At 52.0% G+C, this 22,035-nt stretch overlaps 1 protein-coding gene across 2 annotated transcripts in view; it reads left to right on the top strand.

Annotated features, from left to right (window-relative positions):
- Positions 1–6,000: 6,000 nt before the first annotated feature.
- The window catches only part of Smad7 (SMAD family member 7), a 29,195-nt gene continuing 13,160 nt past the window's right edge, over positions 6,001–22,035 (top strand). The window contains exons 1-3 of one of the 2 annotated variants that reach the window (XM_041639264.1): positions 6,001–8,244; positions 9,543–9,596; positions 15,074–15,145. In XM_041639264.1, the coding sequence (XP_041495198.1) occupies positions 7,638–8,244; positions 9,543–9,596; positions 15,074–15,145 (733 nt within the window). In that variant the 5' untranslated portion in view covers positions 6,001–7,637. Of the gene's footprint in view, positions 8,245–9,542; positions 9,597–15,070; positions 15,146–22,035 lie in introns of both variants that reach the window. The other variant, XM_041639263.1, reaches the window with a different exon arrangement.

The following is a 22,035-nucleotide window of genomic DNA, read 5'->3' as shown; positions in this document are numbered from 1 at the left end:
GACCCCAAAGCGGTCGAGGCCCAAAGGTTGAGAACCACTGCTCTGGATCACCTGCGACCATCCTAAAGAATCTCGACTCACGGGGCGGGCGGCGGTGGCACGCCCCTTTAATCCCGTTACTCAGAAGACACGGGCAGGTGGATCTCAGATGAGATCCAGCCTGGGCTCATCTAGTAAGTCCCACTGGATGCCAGGGCCATTAGATACAGCCACATCCTACTAAAGGGGGAGAGGGACTGCAATTCCCCATTATCAGGCTTCCTTGCTCAGATCTTCAGCAGCACCCACTAGACAGAATCCAGCACCTAAGCGACTCTTTGATGAGTTTTGCAGGGCAAAGGAAAGGTAGGAACCAGGCATAAATTGGAAACTAACAAACAGTAATTGATAGCCTCACATGACTAGAACCTCCAAGTCTATCTGTGTGCAGCGTGAGGTCCTAGTGAGGTCCTAGACAGTGTTCAGAACAACACCAGGCTAGACCTTGGTTCATCTGGGCAAGGACAGTGTTCAAAACAACACCAGGGCCGGGCGGCGGTGGCGCACGCCTTTAATCCCAGCACTCGGGAGGCAGAGGCAGGCGGATCTCTGTGAGTTCAAGAGCAGCCTGGTCTACAGAGCTAGTTCCAGGACAGGCTCCAAAGCCACAGAGAAACCCTGTCTCGAAAAACCAAAAAAAAAAACAAAACAAAAAACAAAAAAACCCAACACCAGGCTAGACCAGGGTTCATCTGGTCATAGACAGTGTTCAGAATAACACCAGGCTAGACCAGGGTTTATCTGGGCATGGACAGTGTTCAGAATAACACCAGGCTAGACCAGGGTTCATCAGGGCACGGACAGTATTCAGAATAACACCAGGCTAGACCAGGGTTCACCTAGGTTAGGCTCTACTCTGACATTTTTTTAAATCTTGCAGTGTTTGGACCCTCACCCAGGCCATGCATGTGCTGGACACTGAGCACTGAGCTACAGCCTAGCCTTGCTTGTCCTCCTTTTCACTAGGACCATTGGTACTTTCAACACTTCCCTCACAGTGCTCCCCCCATCCTACCCATCCCTCAAGGGCTCCACTCTGGCTGCTCTGCAGGGCACTGACCATTTTGTGAGGCTAGGCTGGCTTCTTATTCCTACCCTGCTCCTCCATCGTGTGCTCCTTTTTATTTTTTAATTATTATTATTATTATTATTTTGGTTTTTCGAGACAGGGTTTCTCTGTGGCTTTGGAGCCTGTCCTGGAACTAGCTCTGTAGACCAGGCTGGTCTCGAACTCACAGAGATCCGCCTGCCTCTGCCTCCCGAGTGCTGGGATTAAAGGCGTGCGCCACCATCGCCCGGCTTATTTTTTAATTTTTATTTATTTATTTATTTATTTATTTTTTAATTTTTTGAGACAGGGTTTCTCAGTAGCTATGGAGCCAGTCCTAGAACTCACACTGTAGACCAGGCTGGCCTCGAACTCACAGAGACCTACCTGCCTCTGCCTCTCTAGTGCTACCACTGCCCTGCCCACCTCACTTCTTGAGGACAGAAGCTGTTTTCCTACGCCCACCGACACCCTCCAGAGATCTCACCCAGAGCCTGGCACAAGTCAGTAGAAAATTGTATGACTCTGGTTTATTTGTTTGTTTGTTTGCTTTTGTTTTTTGTTTGTTTGCCCCCCACCCCCCCAGCAAAGCTCTCATTTTCCCTGATTGGGCAGTTTCCTGACCCTCTGTTAGCGTGTCAGCCTCGGTTAGGCCACTGGCCCTGACTGGTTTCCAGAATGACTTCTGATTAGGGCTGTCAGGTTTCCTTGCCGACTCTTGCCAGGGTCACGATGGGGCAGCCTCCACCCTTCCTTGCTGTCTGTGACGAAACACTGGTGTCTGCTGTCATCGGCCTTCCTTTAGCACACTGACCCATGGAGAGAGGCGCTATCTACAGCATTGCTTCTGCATGGGACCCAGCCAACTGGTCCTCTGCTACAAGACTGTCAGTCACGATTTGCAGGAAATGAGAAAAGCAGGCAAGGATTAAAACAGCTTACAAAGCTGCATTTGTGAATAAGTAACATGCTCCCATGCTTCAGAATTCAAGAAATGCAAAAAGTTATATACTATGTATGGATTCCCTTCCCATTTCTGCCCATTAGCAATCTGGATGCCTGTTTTGCGGGGGAAGGGGCAGTGAATCTCTACATGATTATACATTTAAATGTCTATTCTCACCCCACTTTCTCTGCGTATTTCTGTCTTTGTTGCTACAACAAGCACCCGTTTTGTTGTCCTCACCCCAAACTCAGTACCTGAGTGCTTTGGACAGATACCTGGCAGACGCTCTGGGCTGGCTGACAGTACGCCTGTAATGCTCGAATATTTGATGAGTCAGGGCTTGTGGCATCTTTATTTGATTGTGAATTAGACGTGTTTTCATTCACTTAGTTCGTGTTCTTCCCGAGATAAGGCAAGAAGTGCTGAGCGCCACACCAGCCTCACTGGGGCGGTCTTCCTTTCGTAACTTCCCTTCCTTTTGTCTCGCCGCCAGCTGAGAATGGTTTAGGACTCGCTCACACATTCTTTAGGGGAGCGATTGTGCAAGAAATGTTGATATTTTCCAATTGTTTCCCCTTTTGGCTTTTGCAAGAAAAACTGTCCCTGCCTCACCCTGACCCCACCCCCAGAGGCACGGTGGAGTTGCTGCTCTTCCATCTCGGAACCTCTAAAATATGAGAAAAGGATCAAGGGGCAGAATCTTGTCTTTCCCAGAGAGGAGGGTTTCTGCCTTTGCTTTGTTTTGAGGTGTCAAGAGTTTTGGGAGACTCTTCTTGTCCTCTATTTGGCTCAGATTAGGGCCTTCTGTGAGCCACGTCTTTCCTCGACAGATACAGAGAGCTTACCCTTTCTGCAGCCACTTCCTGTGCACTTTGCTGCTCTGGATCTAGGGGTTCTGGCTGCTCAGAGGCCTCAGGCACAGGCGGCTATCTCTCTGCTTCAGCTCTTCTCCAGACACCTAGCCAATGGGCAGTGAACAAGGGACTGGTGATTAATAGCCAGGTCCTTAGCTGTCTCCATCCTTGTCTGTCATAAGTCTGCTATTTCAGTCTTGGTGACTTGTGGCTGCACCATGATTAGGGTTTGATTACTATCACCAAAGTGACTAAAAGATGGAAATAGAAGCCACAACAGGAAATAAACAACTGCAGATGAGATATTTTATTCCACATTCTCTGCCAGAAAAGGGTTATTATCAAGTTCCTTCACAATAGCTTGGACTCTTAACTTTCTTCTACAAAGGATCAGATAGTCTGAAGTCGGACGCTTGTGAGTCCCACTTGCGAAGGCGAAGCGAAAGGAGAGCCCTCCCTTTCTAGGCATGCCAGCCAGGCAGAGCTCTACTGCTGGCTTCTGGCTTCTTTCTTGGAAAGGGAAGGAGTAAGAATGTGATGGGGTGGGGCTGGCTGTCAAGAAGGCTGCGATGCTAACAGATTCAGGGGATGCCAGGGAACCATAAAGCATCAGCCGTTGCAGCCACTTGCCCAGCATCCCACCCACTTCTACGTCAAGTCGTAAAACCAAGGAGGAAAGCTGTGTAGAGAGGGCAAAATAGAGGTGACGCCTGAGTTAAAACACCCACAATTACACTAGATGGGAACATAGCTCTGCAAGTATATGCACGTTCCATCCAGACAAGCTGTGACATCAGATTCAACCTCCTGGGATACCCATTACACCCATCTGCCTTGGACACACTCAGGCCTTTCATCACGGAGATATTAGTACCACTCACGGTTCCAGATTTCTTCAGATTGTCCATGTGGCCACAAAGCTTAATTAGAAGGATGACACTTGCTTTCTGTTTATTTAATTCTTCCTGTCACCTTGTGGCCTGGTTTAGCCTTCCTGGTCTAGTGAGACCCAGAAAACACGGAGAGAAAGCAAGACCCTGTAAGAACACACTACCTCAGAAAGCCTCGGAAAAATCTTCCAGAGCAGCATCTCACCTGAGGACCACTGGTGGTACAAGCTCCACCCAGTGAGGGGCAGAACTCCAACATGAAATCAGTTTTGTTTTTTAAGTCTTCCTGTGCCTTTCTAAGATTTGTGTGTGTGCACGTGTGTGAATGCAGTGTGGAGACCAGAAGAGGGGGGGTCAGATTCTTCTGGAACTGAAGAAGTGGATATTGGGAAGCAAACTCAGGTCCCCTGGAAGAGCAGCAAGTGCTCTTAACCTCTGAGCCACATCTCCAGCCCCTTCCCATTCCTTTCTAAGGTGACTGCATCACACATTTTCTAGACCGGGTAGTTCTTTGGTCACTCCCTGCCTGCAATGGTGAATTCATCTTTTCTCCATTCCTTCTTTGGTCATTTTGACTGTGGCCTTCTTCCCAGGTGGCTTTAAAGTGTGTACACACAATTCCAACTAACTGCACTTGAGTTTTTAGCAAAGTTACTCTGCTACCCAGTCACTTCCCAAGTGTTGCTCTCGTTCTGTACTGTTGATGGTTCCATATTCTTGGCATTTTGTTGTCTTCTCTCTACAACTTAGGGCCCGGTAGCCGGGAGAGGATCCTTTGGCCACAACTGTTGTTTTTCTTTTTTATTCGTATGATTTTGGTAGGGTAGGAGAATGGTCTGAATGCCCAACGCTAAGTGCTGATTTCTACTGTGTGTGTGTGTGTGTGTGTGTGTGTGTGTGTGTTGTTAGGAACTGAACCCAGGACCTCCACTGAATTATATACTTCCAGCCCTCTAAATATGTATCAAGTATTGTTACTGAATGGAGAGGGCATTTAAAAATTACCCTGTTCAAATCATATAATTCCGATGGAGAGACATAAATATTACTTTCCACCTTTTGTAAAAATTCTTTAAGCCCCCTCTGAGTTTCATTACAGTCGTAATTTCACACTTTCACGACTTTTTAAAAGCCCAGTAAATATGAGTGTCTGTATCACTATGCCAACGAGTGGTCTCAGTAAACACTGGTACTATTCTCAGACCAGCAGCCAGGACCTTTGCTTGACAAACATCTTTCCTACTTCTAAGCAGTCACCTGCATCTGGGGATACCTTTCTCTGGTACCTGAGGTCAAGGGCTAAACACTCTGACCCTAAGCACCTTGAAAGCCACGAGGCCCCGCGTGCGAATGAAAACTCTAAACAGGTCTGCTCGCTGGGTAACCTTCCCGCGCCGGGAGGCTGAGTCGCGGGTGCCGGAGGTCTTCCGGGCCGGGAGGAAACCTGCCGGCGGCGCGCAGGCGAGCTGCACCCCTCCTCCCTCCAGGATGCTGCCCCTAGCTGCTCGTCAGCCTGCCAAATGCATTCCAGAGCTGTGCACAAGACACACTTCTCCAGGCAGTCCTAGAAACCCGAGCCCGGAGCGGGAGAGGGCGGGAGGGAGCGCGGCGGCCGCTGAGGTCACATTCGCGCCGCCTCTCCGCCTTCGGCAGCGGGGCTGTTCCCTCTAGCGCACACTTCCCAGGGCCTCTGTCCTGGCCGGTGTAAATGTCTTTGAAACAGACAGCGCTCGCCTCCCCTTTCCAAGGGATCTGCCGCCAGGGCCTTAAAACAAATCGAATGAATGAAGCGCCGGGGCGAGCTCCGCTGGTCTAAATCGGGTCACCGAACGACTCGTTCCTTTCCAAACTCGCCCGCTCCATGCCCCCAGCTCTTCCGATTTCTCCCCTGCTCCCGCTGGGTCTCCGCCGACCCCGGGGCTGTCTCGGCCTCCCACCTCCCTCCGCCCATGGGTACCCCTCTGCAGACCTGGGAGAGGGTGGCGGTAACGGGGAGGGGGGTTGAAATAGCTTTTAGAAACCCGATCTGTTGTTTGCGAAACACAATCGCTTTTTTTTTTTAAAGCGACAGGGTGTCTAGACGGCCACGTGACGAGGCCGGAGCCGGGCGCGCCACTGCGCAGTGGAACCAGCCGAGCCGAGGACGGGTGGGGGGGCGGGAAGGAGGCGGCGGCGGCTGGGGGCGGGGGAGGGAGGGGTTGAGGGGGTAGGGAAGGGGGCGGAGGCGGGAGGCCTTGCGGGAGGCGGCGAGCCCCGGGCACACTCGCTCGCAGGTCGGCGCACAGAGGATCTTGTTCCCGAGCTGCGCCAGCAGAGCCAGCCGGGCGCCTCGCTCGGTCCGCTCGCCGCGCCGGAGAAAGCTGCTCGAGACGCAGCCAGCCAGCCGGCCGGCGCCACGCCGCCGAGCACTCGGCCCCGGAGTCCCTGAGTGCGGCGCGGCGAGCCCCCAGCGGCGGCAGAAGGACTCGAACGCCAGGAGAGGGCGGACGGGGAACGAGGAGGCTCCCGGGCGCGACGAGGAGAGTCTCGGAGGAAGAGGCAGCGAGAGGACACCCGGGCCTCCTGCCGCCACAGTCGGGTCGGGGCCAGCAGCTCATGCGGGCAGCCTCGGCGGCCACCCGTGACCAGGAGAAGGGGCACTGGCGGCCTCCACACTAGTCTGCTGCTTGTGCCCTCGGGGGCTAGAGCTTGCGACCGGCCAGAGCCCGCCGCCGCGCCGCCCTCCCCCGCGCTGACAGCCCCCCGGGGCGCAGCCGCCGCCGCAGCATCTTCTGTCCCTGCTTCCCCAGCGCCGAGGAAGTCCCCGCCGAGGACCTGGGCCCCCGGGAGCGCAGGAGGAAAGACCAGAGACTCTTAAAACACCCAGACACGCAAGATTGAAGCAGCCTAGCCAGACGTTTTTGTGGATTAAAAGAAATACATTTTTATTTTTTTTGGCAGAAGAAAAGGAAAGGAAGACCGGCGGGGTTCTGCAAGGAAAAAAAGGGGGATGTAACTCGTGGATACGTTTTTTTTTCTCCCCACCCCTCGAACATCTTGTTCTACTTTGTAAACATTTTCTCTTTTAAACCCGGGCTTCATCCGGTGGCCCCCAGACCTCCGAGGTGCGAGGAGGTGTTGTGTTTCTTTCACTGGGGGCTTTGCATATTTGGTTTTTGGGTTTTTTGTTGTTTTTTTTTTTTTTGAGAGACCCTACAGACGTCTCACGCGGGGTGAAGTCTACTCGGCCCCCTCCTCTAGTGTTCGCGTGCACAGAATTCGAGGAGATCCGGTTACTAAGGATATAGAAGAAAAAAATAAATCGTGTGCTTGCTTTTTTTTTTTGCTTCTCCCCACCCCCAAATTAAGTTGCTTAGCAAGGGGGAAAGAGGCTTTTTTTCTCCCTTCAGTAGCTCAGCCAAACGCCTTTCGTTCTTTTGCCCCTGAGGATCTTCCATGTAGGAAGCCGAGGCTGGCGAGCCCGACACTCGGGAGCCACTGTAGGGGGGCCTCTTTTGGGGGAGGCGTCCACCAGGGCAGTCTCGGCCGCCCCCAGGGAAGCGGCGGCCGCGTTCCTCCGGGGCGCGCCGGGGCCCGAAAGCCGCGCAGGGCGCGGGCCGCGCCGGGTGGGGCAGCCGAAGCGCAGGCCCCCGATCCCCGGCGGGCGCCCCTGGGCCCCCGCGCGCGCCCCGGCCTCCGGGAGACTGGCGCATGCCACGGAGCGCCCCTCGGGCCGCCGCCGCTCCTGCCCGGGCCCCTGCTGTTGCTGCTGTCGCCTGCGCCTGCTGCCCCAACTCGGCGCCCGACTTCTTCATGGTGTGCGGAGGTCATGTTCGCTCCTTAGCCGGCAAACGACTTTTCTCCTTGCCTCCTCGCCCCGCATGTTCAGGACCAAACGATCTACGCTCGTCCGGCGTCTCTGGAGGAGCCGTGCGCCCGGCGGCGAGGACGAGGAGGAGGGCGTGGGGGGTGGCGGAGGCGAGCTGCGGGGAGAAGGGGCGACGGACGGCCGGGCTTATGGGGCTGGTGGCGGCGGCGCGGGCAGGGCTGGCTGCTGCCTGGGCAAGGCGGTCCGAGGTGCCAAAGGTCACCACCATCCCCATCCCCCAACGTCGGGTGCAGGGGCGGCCGGGGGCGCCGAGGCGGATCTGAAGGCGCTCACGCACTCGGTGCTCAAGAAACTCAAGGAGCGGCAGTTGGAGCTGCTGCTCCAGGCCGTGGAGTCCCGCGGCGGTACGCGCACCGCGTGCCTCCTGCTGCCCGGCCGCCTGGACTGCAGGCTGGGCCCGGGGGCGCCCGCCAACACGCAGCCCGCGCAGCCGCCCTCGACCTACTCGCTCCCCCTCCTGCTGTGCAAAGTGTTCAGGTGGCCGGATCTCAGGCATTCCTCGGAAGTCAAGAGGCTGTGTTGCTGTGAATCTTACGGGAAGATCAACCCCGAGCTGGTGTGCTGCAACCCCCATCACCTTAGTCGACTCTGCGAACTAGGTAAGAAGTTGTTCTGTGCCCACCTTTCGTTCCCTCTGGCGCGGAAGTGCTGGTAGAGTGCCCTAGGGTATGTGTACCCCCCTTATGGAGGAGACCTGGGAACTCAATCAGGGAAGGGACAAGGGGAAGCTTGGACATTCCTTGGGGTTCCCTTTCAATATTCTATCGCACTTCCCCTCCACCCTCCGGAGGAGGACCATGGTTACTGCTTCTGCTTATAGTGAACAGACATGTTGCAGAAAATGAGACACTTATTTCCGGGTCAGTAAGGGAATACAGAGCGAAGTGGGGATCACGCTTCCCCCGCACCCGGAAAGGCGTTGAGGTGTGTGGCCGAGTTGGATTCGGTCCAAGCCCGCCAAGCAAGGCTGGGAGAAACTAGCTATAAAAGCTGGAACGTCTCCTCTCCTTTAGTAAATAATGACAGTCACGTGGGGGCACAAGTGGCCCAGATACTGTCCTGGCCTCCACAGCTTTGGAGTTTGGGGGCAGTGGTAGGATGGAGACCGAATTGGGTGTCCACTCTCAGCTGTGCCAGCTTCAGGGTGAGAAGGAACAAACAGCCTGGAGAAGTTGGGTGGCTTCTCCTTTTTCCTTTATTTTGCACCGAAAAAGCTTACAATTAGTGGTCTTAGAAACCCAGCCCCCTGAAGACCCTCTTAATTGCCCTGGGGCCTGCGCTTCGTGGCTGGAACCCTTGAACAGGTTTCTATCCATATTATCTTCCTAGCTATTCCATGTCTTCTCTTTTCTCCACATCTTTGTGCTTAAGGTGGAGAGGGGCGTACGCTGCTCCCCTCAAGTCTTCCAAGTTCAGCAGCACACTTAGGGTGCTTTTTCTCGGGTGGGCTGGGTAGGAATCCCTAGTTGGGCGCGTGGGTGCGAAGCTGAGCAGCGGGGGCGGAGGTGAATTGTGCTCGTAGAGGTGGGTCCGGCGGGGGGAGCAGGTTCTGTACTTCTAGGACGCCAAGCAGTCCCGGGCGTCCCCCACCCTGCAAACTGTTCTGTACGCGGCCCCGCCGGTGGAGTCCTGGCCCAGCCGGTGGTTTCCAGCCCGGCCCGCTGAGCGCGGCGGCGGCCGCAGACGTGGAGGAGCGGAGCGCGGAGGCTGGCGCCAGGCGGTCTCTTTTGTTTATCTGACAGCTAAATATCAAGGCAATCACCGCCTCGCGGCCCTGCCTCCAACCCCCACAGCTAAGACAAACAGTTGGGCTAAAAGAATGCCTGAGTTATCATAAGTTTCTATCTCTGTTTCTCATGGCTCAGTCTTTATATTCTCTTACTTTTTTTAATTTCAGAGTCCCCCCCTCCTCCTTACTCCAGATACCCAATGGATTTTCTCAAACCAACTGGTGAGTAGATGGTTTTTCAAAGGTCTTTTCCTTTCTTAGAACCCTGGTTTCTGTGTCTAGCTTGGGGCCTGGGGTTGTGCATGGCTTGCTCAAGGTAGTTACAGTTTCTTCTGTTGCAGGTTTGGTAGATTGTCCCTGTTGTTGTGATTGGATTTTCCCCCCCATAAAGATAGCTTCCCCCCTTCCCAGACATGTTTTACAATTTGTTCCCTTTTTATGCATTTGAACCGTGTGATGGAAGTTAGTTCAGCTTTAACACATGGAGGCTTTTAATCCATTGAATGTCTTGGGAGCCAAATAGGACAGGTTGATGGAAACATTCTGAAGCTTTGAGAGCTCCAGAAAAAGTCTGTGGGTAGCGATAGTTAAATGGATGAGGAGCTGAGCAGAGGAGCGGTTCAGAAGCCTCAGACGGGACCAGTTCAGAGGGGATTATCTCTCCCAGTTCAGCCCCAGTTTTCTCCTGGGGTTTTCTCAGAATTCTTGGTAGAGAGACCATGAAAGTTTTCAGCATCGGTCTGCCTGCCTGTTGCTTTGTCACTGGATGGCAGGGGGCCAGGGCAGAAGCCCATTTGAGGCTGGCACCAGCCCTATTGTGGTTGTCTGCATTCAACTTCTGGCTGGCAGCACCAGGGCCCATCCCTGTAGAGCTGACAGTGCCAGGGGACAGGGTCAGCAAAACAGATTGGGGATGACAGCAGGGACAGGCCCCTCATCCTACTTGCACAGGAAGAATTACAGAATCTGTCCCTGAAAGCCCGGTTTTAACGGGGTTAACCTTGTTTTGTTTTTTTGTGCCTGTTTTATGTGGCGCTTATAAAAATGCATCTTTGCTTTGCCATGGAGAAGGACAGCGAAGGGGTAGGCACTAGTTGTTAGCTCTTGGAACCTTCTCCAAGAGTTTTGGCTGTTGCCCCCCCCCATAAAAATTTTGTGGGGACATTGTCAGTAAATTAAATACTTAGTGAAGTGTAAGTGAAGGCCCTGCTAGCCCTCCCTCCACAAATGACACCAGTTCTCTCAAGTTGGGGAGGCCTTGCTGCTTGCCTGGTGCCTGCATACTAGGTGGCCTGCAGAGTATGTGATATTTTGCTTTCGATTTACAAAACACCAGATAAATGGTTATTAATGACAAGATAACTGGCTCTCTGTATTTGCAACAAACTGGCATTAGCAAACTCTAAGGACTCTAACGTGCTTGAGTTTGTGGCTTAAAGAGTCAAATCATTCCAGGAGGTTACTTCTCCAGGGGTCCCCTTCAGTCCTCTCTCTCTCTCTCTCTCTCTCCCTCTCTCTCTCTCTCTCTCTCTGGTTTTGTTTTCCCTCTGTATCTTTCAAATGTGGGGAGTTAACCTTAAACTGAAAGAGAAGTCCCTGTGGCCTTAGAGGTGGCAGCTTTGGTAGTTCCCCTGAAGTCCAGACTCCATAGGAAAGAAGGACCACGTGCTCTTGGGTTTGCAGAAGAGATACGGGGTAAATCTGTTCCGCACGATTTAAGCAGTCATTCTGGCAGGCCAGGACCTCATTTTTGGGGAGTGGAGTGATATATTTATTCATTAGCAAGTGTTGACATTAGGTAGCAAAATGTGTGTAAACAGAGAAGCCACAAAGACAGGAATGTGCCATTTCCAAGGAGGGGAGCCACCTTCCCCAGATCAGCCAATAGGAAGTGATTAACCTGCCAATCGGAAACCCTGGCAGCTGGTTACTCACCCCAAATGTTTTGCCTAACACAAAACAAGTAAAGGGACCCAAACGCAGGCACCATTGTGTTAGGAAGAACAAGGAAGGGGTAGCAGAAAAGCCTCTGCAGAGGAGTGGTCAGGACAGATCGGGCAGGCTCAGGGACTGGTCTAGGGGGCAGGTTTTGCTAGTTGTGGTGACTCAGGGGTACTGTAGGGAGACAGATTCAGGGGGCTTTGCTCTCACACATTTTCTCTGGGAAAGGGCTGGGACCTGGGGATTCAGTTATTCTTTCCCAGCCTGAGTTTGAAGAGTTTGGTGTTGGGTTACAGAGGTGAAACAGGAAATAAGGTTTTACTGTGGACAACTTAGAATCTTAATGAGACAGCATAGCTGAGGAGATCCCTTTTCTGACATCTCTGTTAGAAGGGGCTGGGATCTGGTATAGTTGAACTGGGAGCCTTTGGAGGCTCTGGCAGGTTGAACTAGGAACTCAGTTTGTGATGGCTGCTGCCTCTTGAAGTACCTGGTCTAGGACTATGCCTGGTTCTGTATATAAGCTGGCCCAAACAGAGTTACCTGCAGGGAGTGTTGGGGATGCCTGGACCTCAGGCCAAAGTGGCTGTAACTTGTGGGCTTGGCAAGGCATGAAGGTGTTCCCGTTTCCCCCACAAGGAAAAATAACTTGCTGTTTGTTCCTAGATCTCATTTTGTAGAGTTGGGATGCTTGAAGGTACCACTTCCTGTTAGCACTGTTATCTGCTGCCCCGAGGCTGGGGACTGGCTGCTGAGATGGCCTCTTCATGCAACAGCCTTCTAAGCCTAGCAGAACGCCTGGCATCTTGATCTGCGATCTGGTCCTCTTAATTAAGTCTCTTTAAGACTAAGTTGTACATGAGTTTGATTAAGGTCATTCGTTCGTTTATTTCCTTATTGCTTCCATCAGTCACTCTAGAAAGCAGTACCTGGGAAGCTCAGAACTAAGTTGGAAAGAACCTTAACAGTTCCCCAGGCTCTAGGCTGCAGTTTTGTTAGACCTGCTGGGAGAAGGGGGATGTGTGTCTGTCTTCCACAGATCCCAGGGCTTAATTAGGTGTTTGGTAATAGATGGTGGTGGAGGAGATGGGGATGGCCAGGCTCTGCTGTCTGCCAGACTGGGCTCTGGGGAGTAGGAGATAGTGGTGGAAGATGAGACTCTGATTTGAGAGATTTACCATTGTAGAGTGGTGGGTGCAGATCTGTCCCACTTGACTTTTGTATGCTAGGGAATAGCTGGGGGGCGGTTCTAGACACCAAAGACTGGCTGAACCTACCTGGCCAGCGCCAGGGAAGAGGTTTAGAACTTGGTGGCCTGCTTGGGAATGGAAACCCTGGGGATAGGAGCTGGACCCAGGTTGTTCAGCTCCCTGGGTGGCCCCTGGCCCAGGCAGTGGCACCTCAGTTTACCTGGGTGCCTATCGAATGTGCTGCTGCTTCACAGGGGTGGTAGGGAGGCCTAATTAATGTGTGTAAATCCCTCCTGAGATCAAAGGCGATGCAGAGGCCAGAGCACGGTTCATAAAAATCACTTGTGGTTGCATCTTGGAGCTGGTTCACCTTTGATGTGAGCCAAGCTGACACCCTGACTGAGGTCTCCAGGCCCTGCCCTAGAGAGGGCCAGTCTTAGCCTTTGAAATACACCTTGCCCCTGGCATTCTGCCAGCCTGAGCTAGGGGAGTGGCCATGGGGTGTCTTCCCTTTTGGAGGAGTGGAGGAGGGGAATGAGGAGCCAATCTTTAGAAAATGGTGGGGTAAGAATCGTAATTTAGAAAGTACAGGCTTGCACCATAGGGCTAGGACCGCCCTTTCCTGCCTCCCCCCCCCCCATTGTTTTCCATTTGATTATTAAGCGTATCCTGTAAAGCAGTATATTCCTGGTAGGGATTATCCTCTCCCTGAAAAAATGAGGTTGTATACAGCCTTCTCTTTCCCCCTGCTAACCACTCCTACATGCTCCCTCCCATGCAGAAGAGGTTTTTCTTTAATTTTTAAATGCATACTGAGCAAGTGCTATATACCCAAGTGCTCCACCTCCCTTTCCTCCCCACTGGAGAGTTTTGTTGAAGAGTGAATCTTCTTTCTGACTTTGGGAAGAGAAGACCTCAGAGGGAGGAGGGATCCTCAGCAAAAGACTTCTGGGGGGCGGGGACAGGACTGTGTGTTGGGACAGGCTTGGTAGTCTCCTTCCCTTTGTCAGGGACAGGAGGCAACTATTGTACCACTGAAGGGCCGTCAGGGCTACTTACTGGCCTCCAGGCTTCTCTGTTGCCTACCAGTGTGGCCAAAAGGGTATGTGCTAATGCCTGGTAGCCTGGTCTTGGAGAACTGGAGTCTGTACAAACCAGTGGAGCCTTGGCTTTCCCAGAGCCAAACTTTCTATGGGGACTTGGGAAGAAATTTGGTGTTCGGGCTGGAGAGATGGCTCAGAGGTTAAGAGCACTGGCTGTTCTTCCAGAGGTCCTGAGTTCAATTCCCAGCAACCACATGGTGGCTGACAACCATCTGTACTGAGATCTGGCGCCCTCCTCTGGCGTGTGGGCATACATTGAGGCAGAATGTTGTATACATAATAAATAAATAAATCTTTAAAAAAAAAAAAAAAAAAAAAAAAAGAAATTTGGTGTTGGCAGTGGTGCAGAAGAAGCTCCCAGTTCCTGGGGCCTGTGCATTTGCGTTCCTGGGGACTAATGAACTGTGATTCTGGGCGTTTTTTGTTTTTGTTTTTGTTTTTTTGTAATTGCTTGGAGGGAGGCTGTAAGGGTCCGTGTATCTCTCTCTCTCTAGGGTCTGTGTGTCCGCTCTCTCTCAGCTGGAATTGTCATTGCAGTGAGGTCACCGCTGAGCACCTGGGAGGGAGGGGAGATGCAGAGGAGACAGAATCTGTAGGTTAAGGTCTAGTAAAGACAATGGAAGGAAACCGTGCCAGAGAGATTGTGTAGGAACTGAGGCAGGCAGCCTTGTAAGAATGGGGTTGTCTGGGCAGGTTTCCAGAGGTGGGTTTGGGATCCGTCTGGAAGCAGGTAGAAAGAACATTTCCCTCCTGCTTGGTCCTTGCTGGGCTGGCAGGCTCAGGTGGTAGAAGTCAGTGAGTCCACTCAATCCCTACATTTGTTATCTCCATTAAAAGGGAAAATGCTTTTTTTTTAAAGGCCACAGTGAGACTATGGGAGTGGGAGGAAGGGGGCTTTGTCCCCTGATGGAGAAGAGAGAATAGAGTTGAGAAAGTACACTTCCTTGACCTTGGCAATTACCTGCTCTCAATGGGAGACTTGTAATGGAAGAGAAATTCCAGTCAGTCTGTGATTGAGCCTGACTTGACCAATGATTAACTGGCCGCCTGGAGCCCAGACGGGTGACAAGGTGCTGTGGTCTGTCTTAGGCTACACCACGAAGCCGAGTAGACCATTAATAATCTGCCTCGTGCTGGCTGTGAGTCAGACCTTTGGAATGTGTGGTCTTTCTTTCATGCTGTTCAGTGTTTGTAAGAATGAACGCTGATTTTGTTACTAATTTATTTATTTTTATTTCTATGTGCATTCATGTTCTGCCTGCATGTATGTCTGTGTGAGGGCATTAGATCTGGGTGTTAACAGACAGTTGTGAGCTGCCATGTGGGTGCTGAGAATTGAACCCTGGTCCTCTGGAAGAGCAGTCAGTGCTCTTAACTACTGAGCCATCTCTCTCTACAGCCTCTGACTCTGTTCTTTTTGTGCTTATTTACCCCCCTCTCTCTTTCTCTCTTGACTCTGCAGCAGCCTGTCCAGATGCTGTGCCTTCCTCCGCGGAAACCGGGGGAACGAATTATCTGGCCCCTGGGGGGCTTTCAGGTAAGACACTCTCTCCTTTCCTAGAAATTGCTGGAGGCTAAAGGAATGGGGGTGGCCTGTTGCCACCCCGACTGGTCTGGAGTTGATCTCATCGTCATATGCCTTAAACTAGACATATCCTGGGTGACTGACTGTAGTGCCCTTCCGCCTTCATCCTGTGGTCCTTTCTTTATGTGCCAGAACCTTGCCCTTCCCAGGAATGGGGAAACTGGAGTCAGCTGAGAGCTGATTGTGCGTGAGACATGCTTTGTGGTTATTTTTTATTTTTACTAAATTTTGTGTGTGTTCATTACTCACATGTGTCTGAAGGACAGCCTGTAGGAGTTGTTTCTCTTCTTCACCCTGTAGGCCCCAGGGATTGAGTGTACGTCATCAGGCATGTTGGTGGTGGGTGCTCTTATCCTGTGAGCCATCTTGCCATCCCTCATGGTTTTTTTAAGCTGCTCCTAACTTCCATTTGTTAACTTTGGCGAGACCTCATGTGCTTATGCTTTTATTTTTGCTCTTGCGCGCATGCCTTGAAGGAGACAGACCCATGTTTACGAGGTACACAGCCCAGGTGCAAGCTGGATCTTGGTGGACTGTGGGGTTCTGTTGCCCCAGGCTTGCTGTAGACAATAGGTGCCTAAGCTGGACAGGCCTTCTTCGGGGCTCAGACCAAAGGCCTGGAAAGATGGATCCAGGGAGAGCTGGGATTGGAGGAGGTACTCTGGGGAGAGAGAGCCTGTGCATTATTGTCTGTCTCTGAGGAAAAGATACACTCTGGGAGGTGAGACAGTTCTTTTCTAAAGATGTTTTTGCTTTATTTCTCCTTACCCTACCAGGTCATCATCATTTATTTTCTAAGAACTAGCTAAAACAAGAGGGAAAGTCACCTGGGGTGGGGGAAATTCCAGGACCTTTCTGGGCACTCAGTATAACTGCTGGCCTTACGGTCGCTGGCGGGGGGGCCTTGGTGTAGTGTCCCTTAGTGGACGTTGTGGGCTCTGCGCACCCTGGGCTGTGGGAAGACTCCCCCTGACTAACTGTTGAAGAGTTGTCCCTGTGTGTGGTTTGAGGTACAGTCCATTCTGGACCCACATCCCAGACTTTCCCCTCCAGGAATTGAGCCTGCTGGGAAATGGCTGTAGGGGGACCCTTGTTTGTTTTGATTTCAGTGCAGTGTGTACTCTGACTGTTATCTGAGACTGAGGGTATTGTTTACTCAAAGCTTCTAATGAGAACTGAGCAGGAAAAGAAGGACCCAGAGGGAGAAAGGGGGTGGGCCCTAGCAGGCCAAGGAGGGAGCCAGTATGGCCTGGAAAGTCTGCATCTTTTGCTAGGGCTGAAATGAGCTGAGAGGTCTCAAAAGAAAGGACCAGGAGAGAATAGGAGCAAAATAATAACATGTTCAGGATGCTGTTAACTCGGCTTTATTTATTTATTTATTGGTTTTTTTGTTTTGTTTTGGTTTGGTTTTTCGCCGCTCTATTTGTTAAGTTCTGGGTGTGCAGGGAGGAGCCCTGGCTTCTCCAAACCACATGAAATAAGCAAGGGAAGTGGTAGCTTTTGAAAGGGGCTTTTCAGAAGGCTTGTCTTATTGATAACATCTTGTCTGTCTCCTCTACTGGAGGAAATGACGATACCAGGCTGAGAACCACCAGCCTGAGAGCTGCTTACCACCCCGCCCCAGGAGCCAAACAGCATGACCTGGTCAGCGGACCCCGCTTTCCTAAAGTTCTGCCGGTTCTAGAAAGGAGCTGGGAAGCAGCATTCTAGTGCCCGCCCCTCAGGCCCCCTGGGCAATGGATGAGGCTCTGCTAGGATGGCATAGTATGTCGTGGTGTAATAGAACTGCAGAAAGAAAAAAGGGGGAAAAAAGAGGCGGCCTTCACATGAAAGAGCGTTTGTTTTGAATGTTAGCTCTTGGTTTACTAAATCCCAAGGCTTCGAAGTTGGAGCCCTTTCTTCTTTCTGGACGCAGTTGGAGCCATGTATTAATGTGCTGGGGTGGAGGCTGTTGTAGGAAGGACTTTTTGGGTTGATGCCAATGGTTTGGGGTTATCTTAGAGGAGAGGTGACGGGCACAGAGAGAAGCTCAAGATCCTCTTTGTTCTGGGAATGTCTCTTCGTGAGCCTAGGCAGAGGTTTTCATACATCCTGGAAGCCCAGACCACCGCCTTTTAACAAAGGTGGTGCTAGGGTTGTGTGTAGGGACTAAATGTCTGCTTTGCTTAGATTGAGAGGGCTTAAGGGGCAGGGGTGTTGAACGAGGGCGGAGGAGATGGGAAGGGGCTCCTGTAGTGGACTCTGTGGGGTGAGGTAGGGCCGGAGCAGGATGGGCATCAGTCAAGGTGGGGGGCGGTGACACCCCCCTGAAATAACCTCTCAGTCTCTTTCACAGGCCCTGTGTGCTGCTTTCCTTCCTGTCCTGCCCTGGCTAAGAGCGGGCTTTAATGAATGGGGCTCAGTTCAGGGTGGGAGGAAGGTCGCCAGTGTGAGCCAGGGCTTGATTCTCTTGGCAAGGGAAGAAGGGAAAGCGAAAACAGCCCAATGCGAAAACGTGGTGCCTCGGAGATGGGGGTGGGGCGTGCTCAAAGGCCTAGCCCCTCCTGAAATGCGGGGTGACTCCAAGGCTGGCCCTTCCCTTTCCTGCACGCTTGCAGAGAGCCCGCAAGAGGAAGGGGAGTGGGCGGGGACTGGCCCTGGGAGTAGTGCCCTGGCTTCAGGTTGGAATTCCAGCCTTGCAGTCTGGTTCTGGTTGTGGGGAGGGCAGGGGGACAACAGGCCAGCTCCTTGCAGACCTGCAGTGAAGTGCCACACCCCACCCTTACAAGTTTCCTCAGTCTGGGAAAAATGGGACATTTTTAGAAGGCAGTAATTTGGTTCCAGGAGATTGTACTTTCATTTCTGACAGCCGGCTTTCTGAGACAGATGGATCGCTGTGTGCAAGCATGTGAATGTGTGTGTGCGCTCACACACGGCAGACAGACAGACAGACTCCTGTGTTGACACTTGAGCGTTAGAGATGCCATGCCAACAGGCAGGATCCGAGAGAATCCGGGGCCCTGCTCTCACAAAGTGGCTCCTGCATGAAGTTGTGTCCTGTGTGGGGACTGGTATTTGGAACAGTTCAGAACAGCAGTCTTGGTAGCCCGGGTTCAGCCTTGTCTCTGGGCACTGACGTCTTTTGGAAGGCGTGCAAATCCAGGTCAGGCCCTTGCTACTGCTGCTTTTTGAGTCAGGGAGACCCACCTTGGCAAGAACTGACATAACTGGGAAGCTTCTATAGAGCTGAGTGGAGGAGACAGCCAGGATTTACATCTGGGCCCTCTACTACATCTCAGGGAAGAACTGCTCTCGGCTTAGCGTCTTTGCACCCTCTCTGGAGTTGGGTGGAGGGGCTGCATGTGGCCTGTGTGCAGTCTTAACTGGACTGATAGGTTACCTAGCTCTAGCAGGCCCTTCCTTCAGAGATACTTCAGAGAGCGTTTGGTACTGCCTGGGTCTCTGGAACTCCGCAGAGAGCCCTGTTGGGCCTGCAGCCATTCACAGCTACTTCAACTTGCAAAGAGGAATTCCCAGGGTCGGGGGTGGGGTGAGGGGTGGGCCCTGGAGACTTGAAGCATGAAGGAGTCTTAGGGGAATTGAAGAAACTGCATCGACATCTCCTGTCTATGCAATCATGTTTATGTGGAGGGATCAGGGGCCTGGGGGAGGGTGGCTAGGCTAGTTCCTTTGCTTAAGGTCTTAGATAGCTTTTGGTTTCCACATTTGGGGTGGAAGAGTTTCAAGTTAGTACTAAATCGACCGTGAGGACAAGTGGTCTCGGTGTCTCTCTCTCTCTCTCTCTCTCTCCCCTCTTTGATCCCTGCTGGCATCTGCCTTAGTGTCCGAGGACTTTTAAAAGCACCTATATAATCCGAAATGTCCTGGCTCGGTCCACGGCCGACTTGGGCTAAAATCAAGTAGCTCAGGAGGATTGCTGCATTCTGGCCTAAGGAAAGCCATTCAGCTGATGTGAATGAGTTTTTAACCCTCTGGAATGAAGTTGTGATACTGAGCTAGAAGTCCTGGGCCTCAGGTGACTGCTGTGTCCCCAGCATCTCTGCCTCTTACCAGGTTTGGCTGTGGTTTCTAACATCCTGGGAGGTGAGGGTGGAGCACTCGCTGGTGAGCTTACAGCTGTCACAAGGATGGGCTCTCAGAGTGACCAGCAGTGACCACCTGTTCCCTCCAGGCCACTGTGGGAAATGACAGTCTGGAAATCCAAGAATACAGGTCTAGTCTCTTAACCAAGTCAGTCTGCTGGCTCCAGGCTAGGGCGGCTCACCTGATGCACACCCACACCCCGGTGTAGACCCGTCCTAGGCAGCAGTGGGGCTGTTGGCGGGCCTCTTCTGTAGGACCTGAGGTCATGGGCTCCGCCCCTGGTGAACGACTCCCTGATAAACCTCTTTTGTCCTGGAAAGAATGAGGTAGTCAGGCAGGGGTTAAATGCAGGGTGACAGCATTTAAAATCTCTGGAGCAAATTTGGGCTGCTCTGCCGGCTAGACTAGATGGGCCGCTACCTCTGTATCCTGTCCCCAGGCAGAACCCAGTCCAGCCAGCGAGTGGGGGAAGGGCTTGAGAAGGCCAGGCCAGGGTGGTAGTGGCTTTGGCTGTGCTTCTGCAAACAGCCTCCCCCAGCTCCTTCTTGGGCCTCTTCTCAGCAGAGCCTGCCTGCTATAGATGGCTTAGACTTTTTGAGGACTTCTGGGCCAGCAGCAGTGAAAGGAAGAGGCGTCATTCATGAAAGGGTTTGGCTTCTTTTGCCTCTTTCCATATTAACCCCATAATAATTTCTCTTTATATGGCATTTCAGATGATAGTGGTATTTTTCTCTTTCTGAAAAGGTGTAGGGCGAAGTGTGAACCCTCACACACCGTAAGCAAGCGCCCCACCATGAACTGTAACACCAACCTCTAGGTTGGTCTTTGTTCACCTAGTGTAGGCTTTGCTCTTTGAGCAGCACTCCAAGCAGGTGTCTTTTCCTTAATCCCGGCCCTTAATCAGGAGGCAGAAGTGGTCAGGTCGGCGTAGACTGCAATAGTGAATTCCAGTCCAGCCAGGGCTACATGGTGAGACCCCGTCTCAAAGAAAAAAAAAATCTTTTAAAATCTTCAATAGCTAATATGACAAGATAGGAGGTTGCTTTTAATGCCAAACATCCTGTCTTACGAGCACGTGTTATCTATCATCCTGGTAAAAATAAGTGATTACCAAAGTCAGAGGCAGGTGGATCTCTGGGTTCAATGCCAGCCAGGGCTGCCGAGTGAGCCTGTACCAAAACAAAGAACAGCCCTAACACAGTTGTTTTAGCCTGGCGGGTTTTTTGTTTGTTTGTTTTTAAGTGCATTTATAGCCCTTGAATCTGAACTTTTTCTTTGAAAATGTTTCCTTAGGATGGTTTATTTTATTGTGTGTATGAGTGCTTGGCTTGCATGTATGTCTGTGTTCCACATACGTGCCTGGCGCAGGAGAAAGTCAGAAGAGGGCCTCAGGTTTTGTGGAAGTGGAGTTACAGACAGTTGCAAGCCGCCATGTGGGTGCTGGGAACTGAACTTGGGTGCTCTACAATAGCAGCCAGTGAGCTTTAAGTGCTGAGCTGTCTCTCCAGCCCTTGTTTGATTTCAGAAACCTTTGAGGAGAATGTCCTCCTATGTGTTCCAGTTGCGAGAGTGCCCCTTAGGGCTGCGTTCCTTTTGGGGTGGTGATGTGCAGCTCATGTGCCCAGTGTTCCTGGTGGTGCATTCGTGCTACATGGACTTTGCCAGAGTTTTGACAGACGTGGCCCATAGTGACTTTTAAATGTGTGCAAGTGTTACCTTTTCCCTGACTAACAGTGAGTGACTAGTGAGAGAGGTTTCTCACCTGTGCTGGATCCTGGTTTCCATAACACCTATAGATCTCTGGGACCATAGGTACATTGGTGGCTGTCTGTTCACTGTCCCAGTGTTGAGATTTCTCCTTCCCTCCCTCGCTCATTCTCTCTCTATATTTTGGTGTGTGTGTGTGTGTGTGTGTGTGTAGGTGTGTGTGTAGCCCTGCCTGTCTCCTGACTGCTGGGACTAAAGGTGTGAGCCACCACATTCTGCTCAGTGTTGAGTTTTTCAACCTTCCCATTTCCATGCAAGTTGGAGAAACCTAAGTAGGAAACTTGTTTTCGTTTGTTCCCCAAGTCTGACCTCTCAGTCTGGGGTACAGGGAAGTGCACCTACTCCTACTTCTCTCCAGGCGCCACGTCCCGGGGGCTTGCCCAGTGCAGTGACACACAGCCAGAGAGGGTACAAAGGCTAGCTTCCAAAGCCTAGTGACCCAGACCCTTTCAAGGCCACTGGAGCCTCCGTCCACACGACATCCCTCCTGTGTTCTCTTCGCGGAGCCTGAGAAGAGGATACTGTACGTTCAGCCACCATTGGCCCTCACATCTTTCTCCGTGAGGATTGAATGGCCCAGCATCTGGCTGCCAGCCTACTGTCGCACGGAGGCTTCCTCTTCGGGCTATTTTCAGAGGGAAGATATTATTAACTGCTGAGGCACAGTCCTCAATTTAGTGGCTAACACACCAAGAAAGCTGTATTTACTTGATTGCAGTTAGTCCTCTTCTACACGTCGGTAGGAAGGGATGGCCTCCCCTGGTCTTTCTTTTCCCCATGAGGTCACCTTGGGGACCCCAGCCGCTGGCCCAGTTCCTAGAGGAAGCTGCCTAGAGCTGATGCCTGCCTCCTCCTAAAGGTGCAGGAAAACAACACTGTTCCTGCTAAAATGGAGACAGTGCGGTGAAGCTGGGAACTGGGCAGGCAAAGGTGGCTTTTTGATGGGGTGTAGGACAGTCATTAAAGCAGCGATAACTTTCACCTTGTCAGCT

Source organism: Microtus oregoni, unplaced genomic scaffold (assembly GCF_018167655.1).
Source record: "Microtus oregoni isolate MIOR12 unplaced genomic scaffold, Mior012 000057F_ref0000458, whole genome shotgun sequence".
NCBI classification, from domain to species: domain Eukaryota; kingdom Metazoa; phylum Chordata; class Mammalia; order Rodentia; family Cricetidae; genus Microtus; species Microtus oregoni.
The sequence above is the reverse complement of the archived record's forward strand: the minus strand, read 5'-3'. Positions and strand labels throughout refer to the sequence as shown.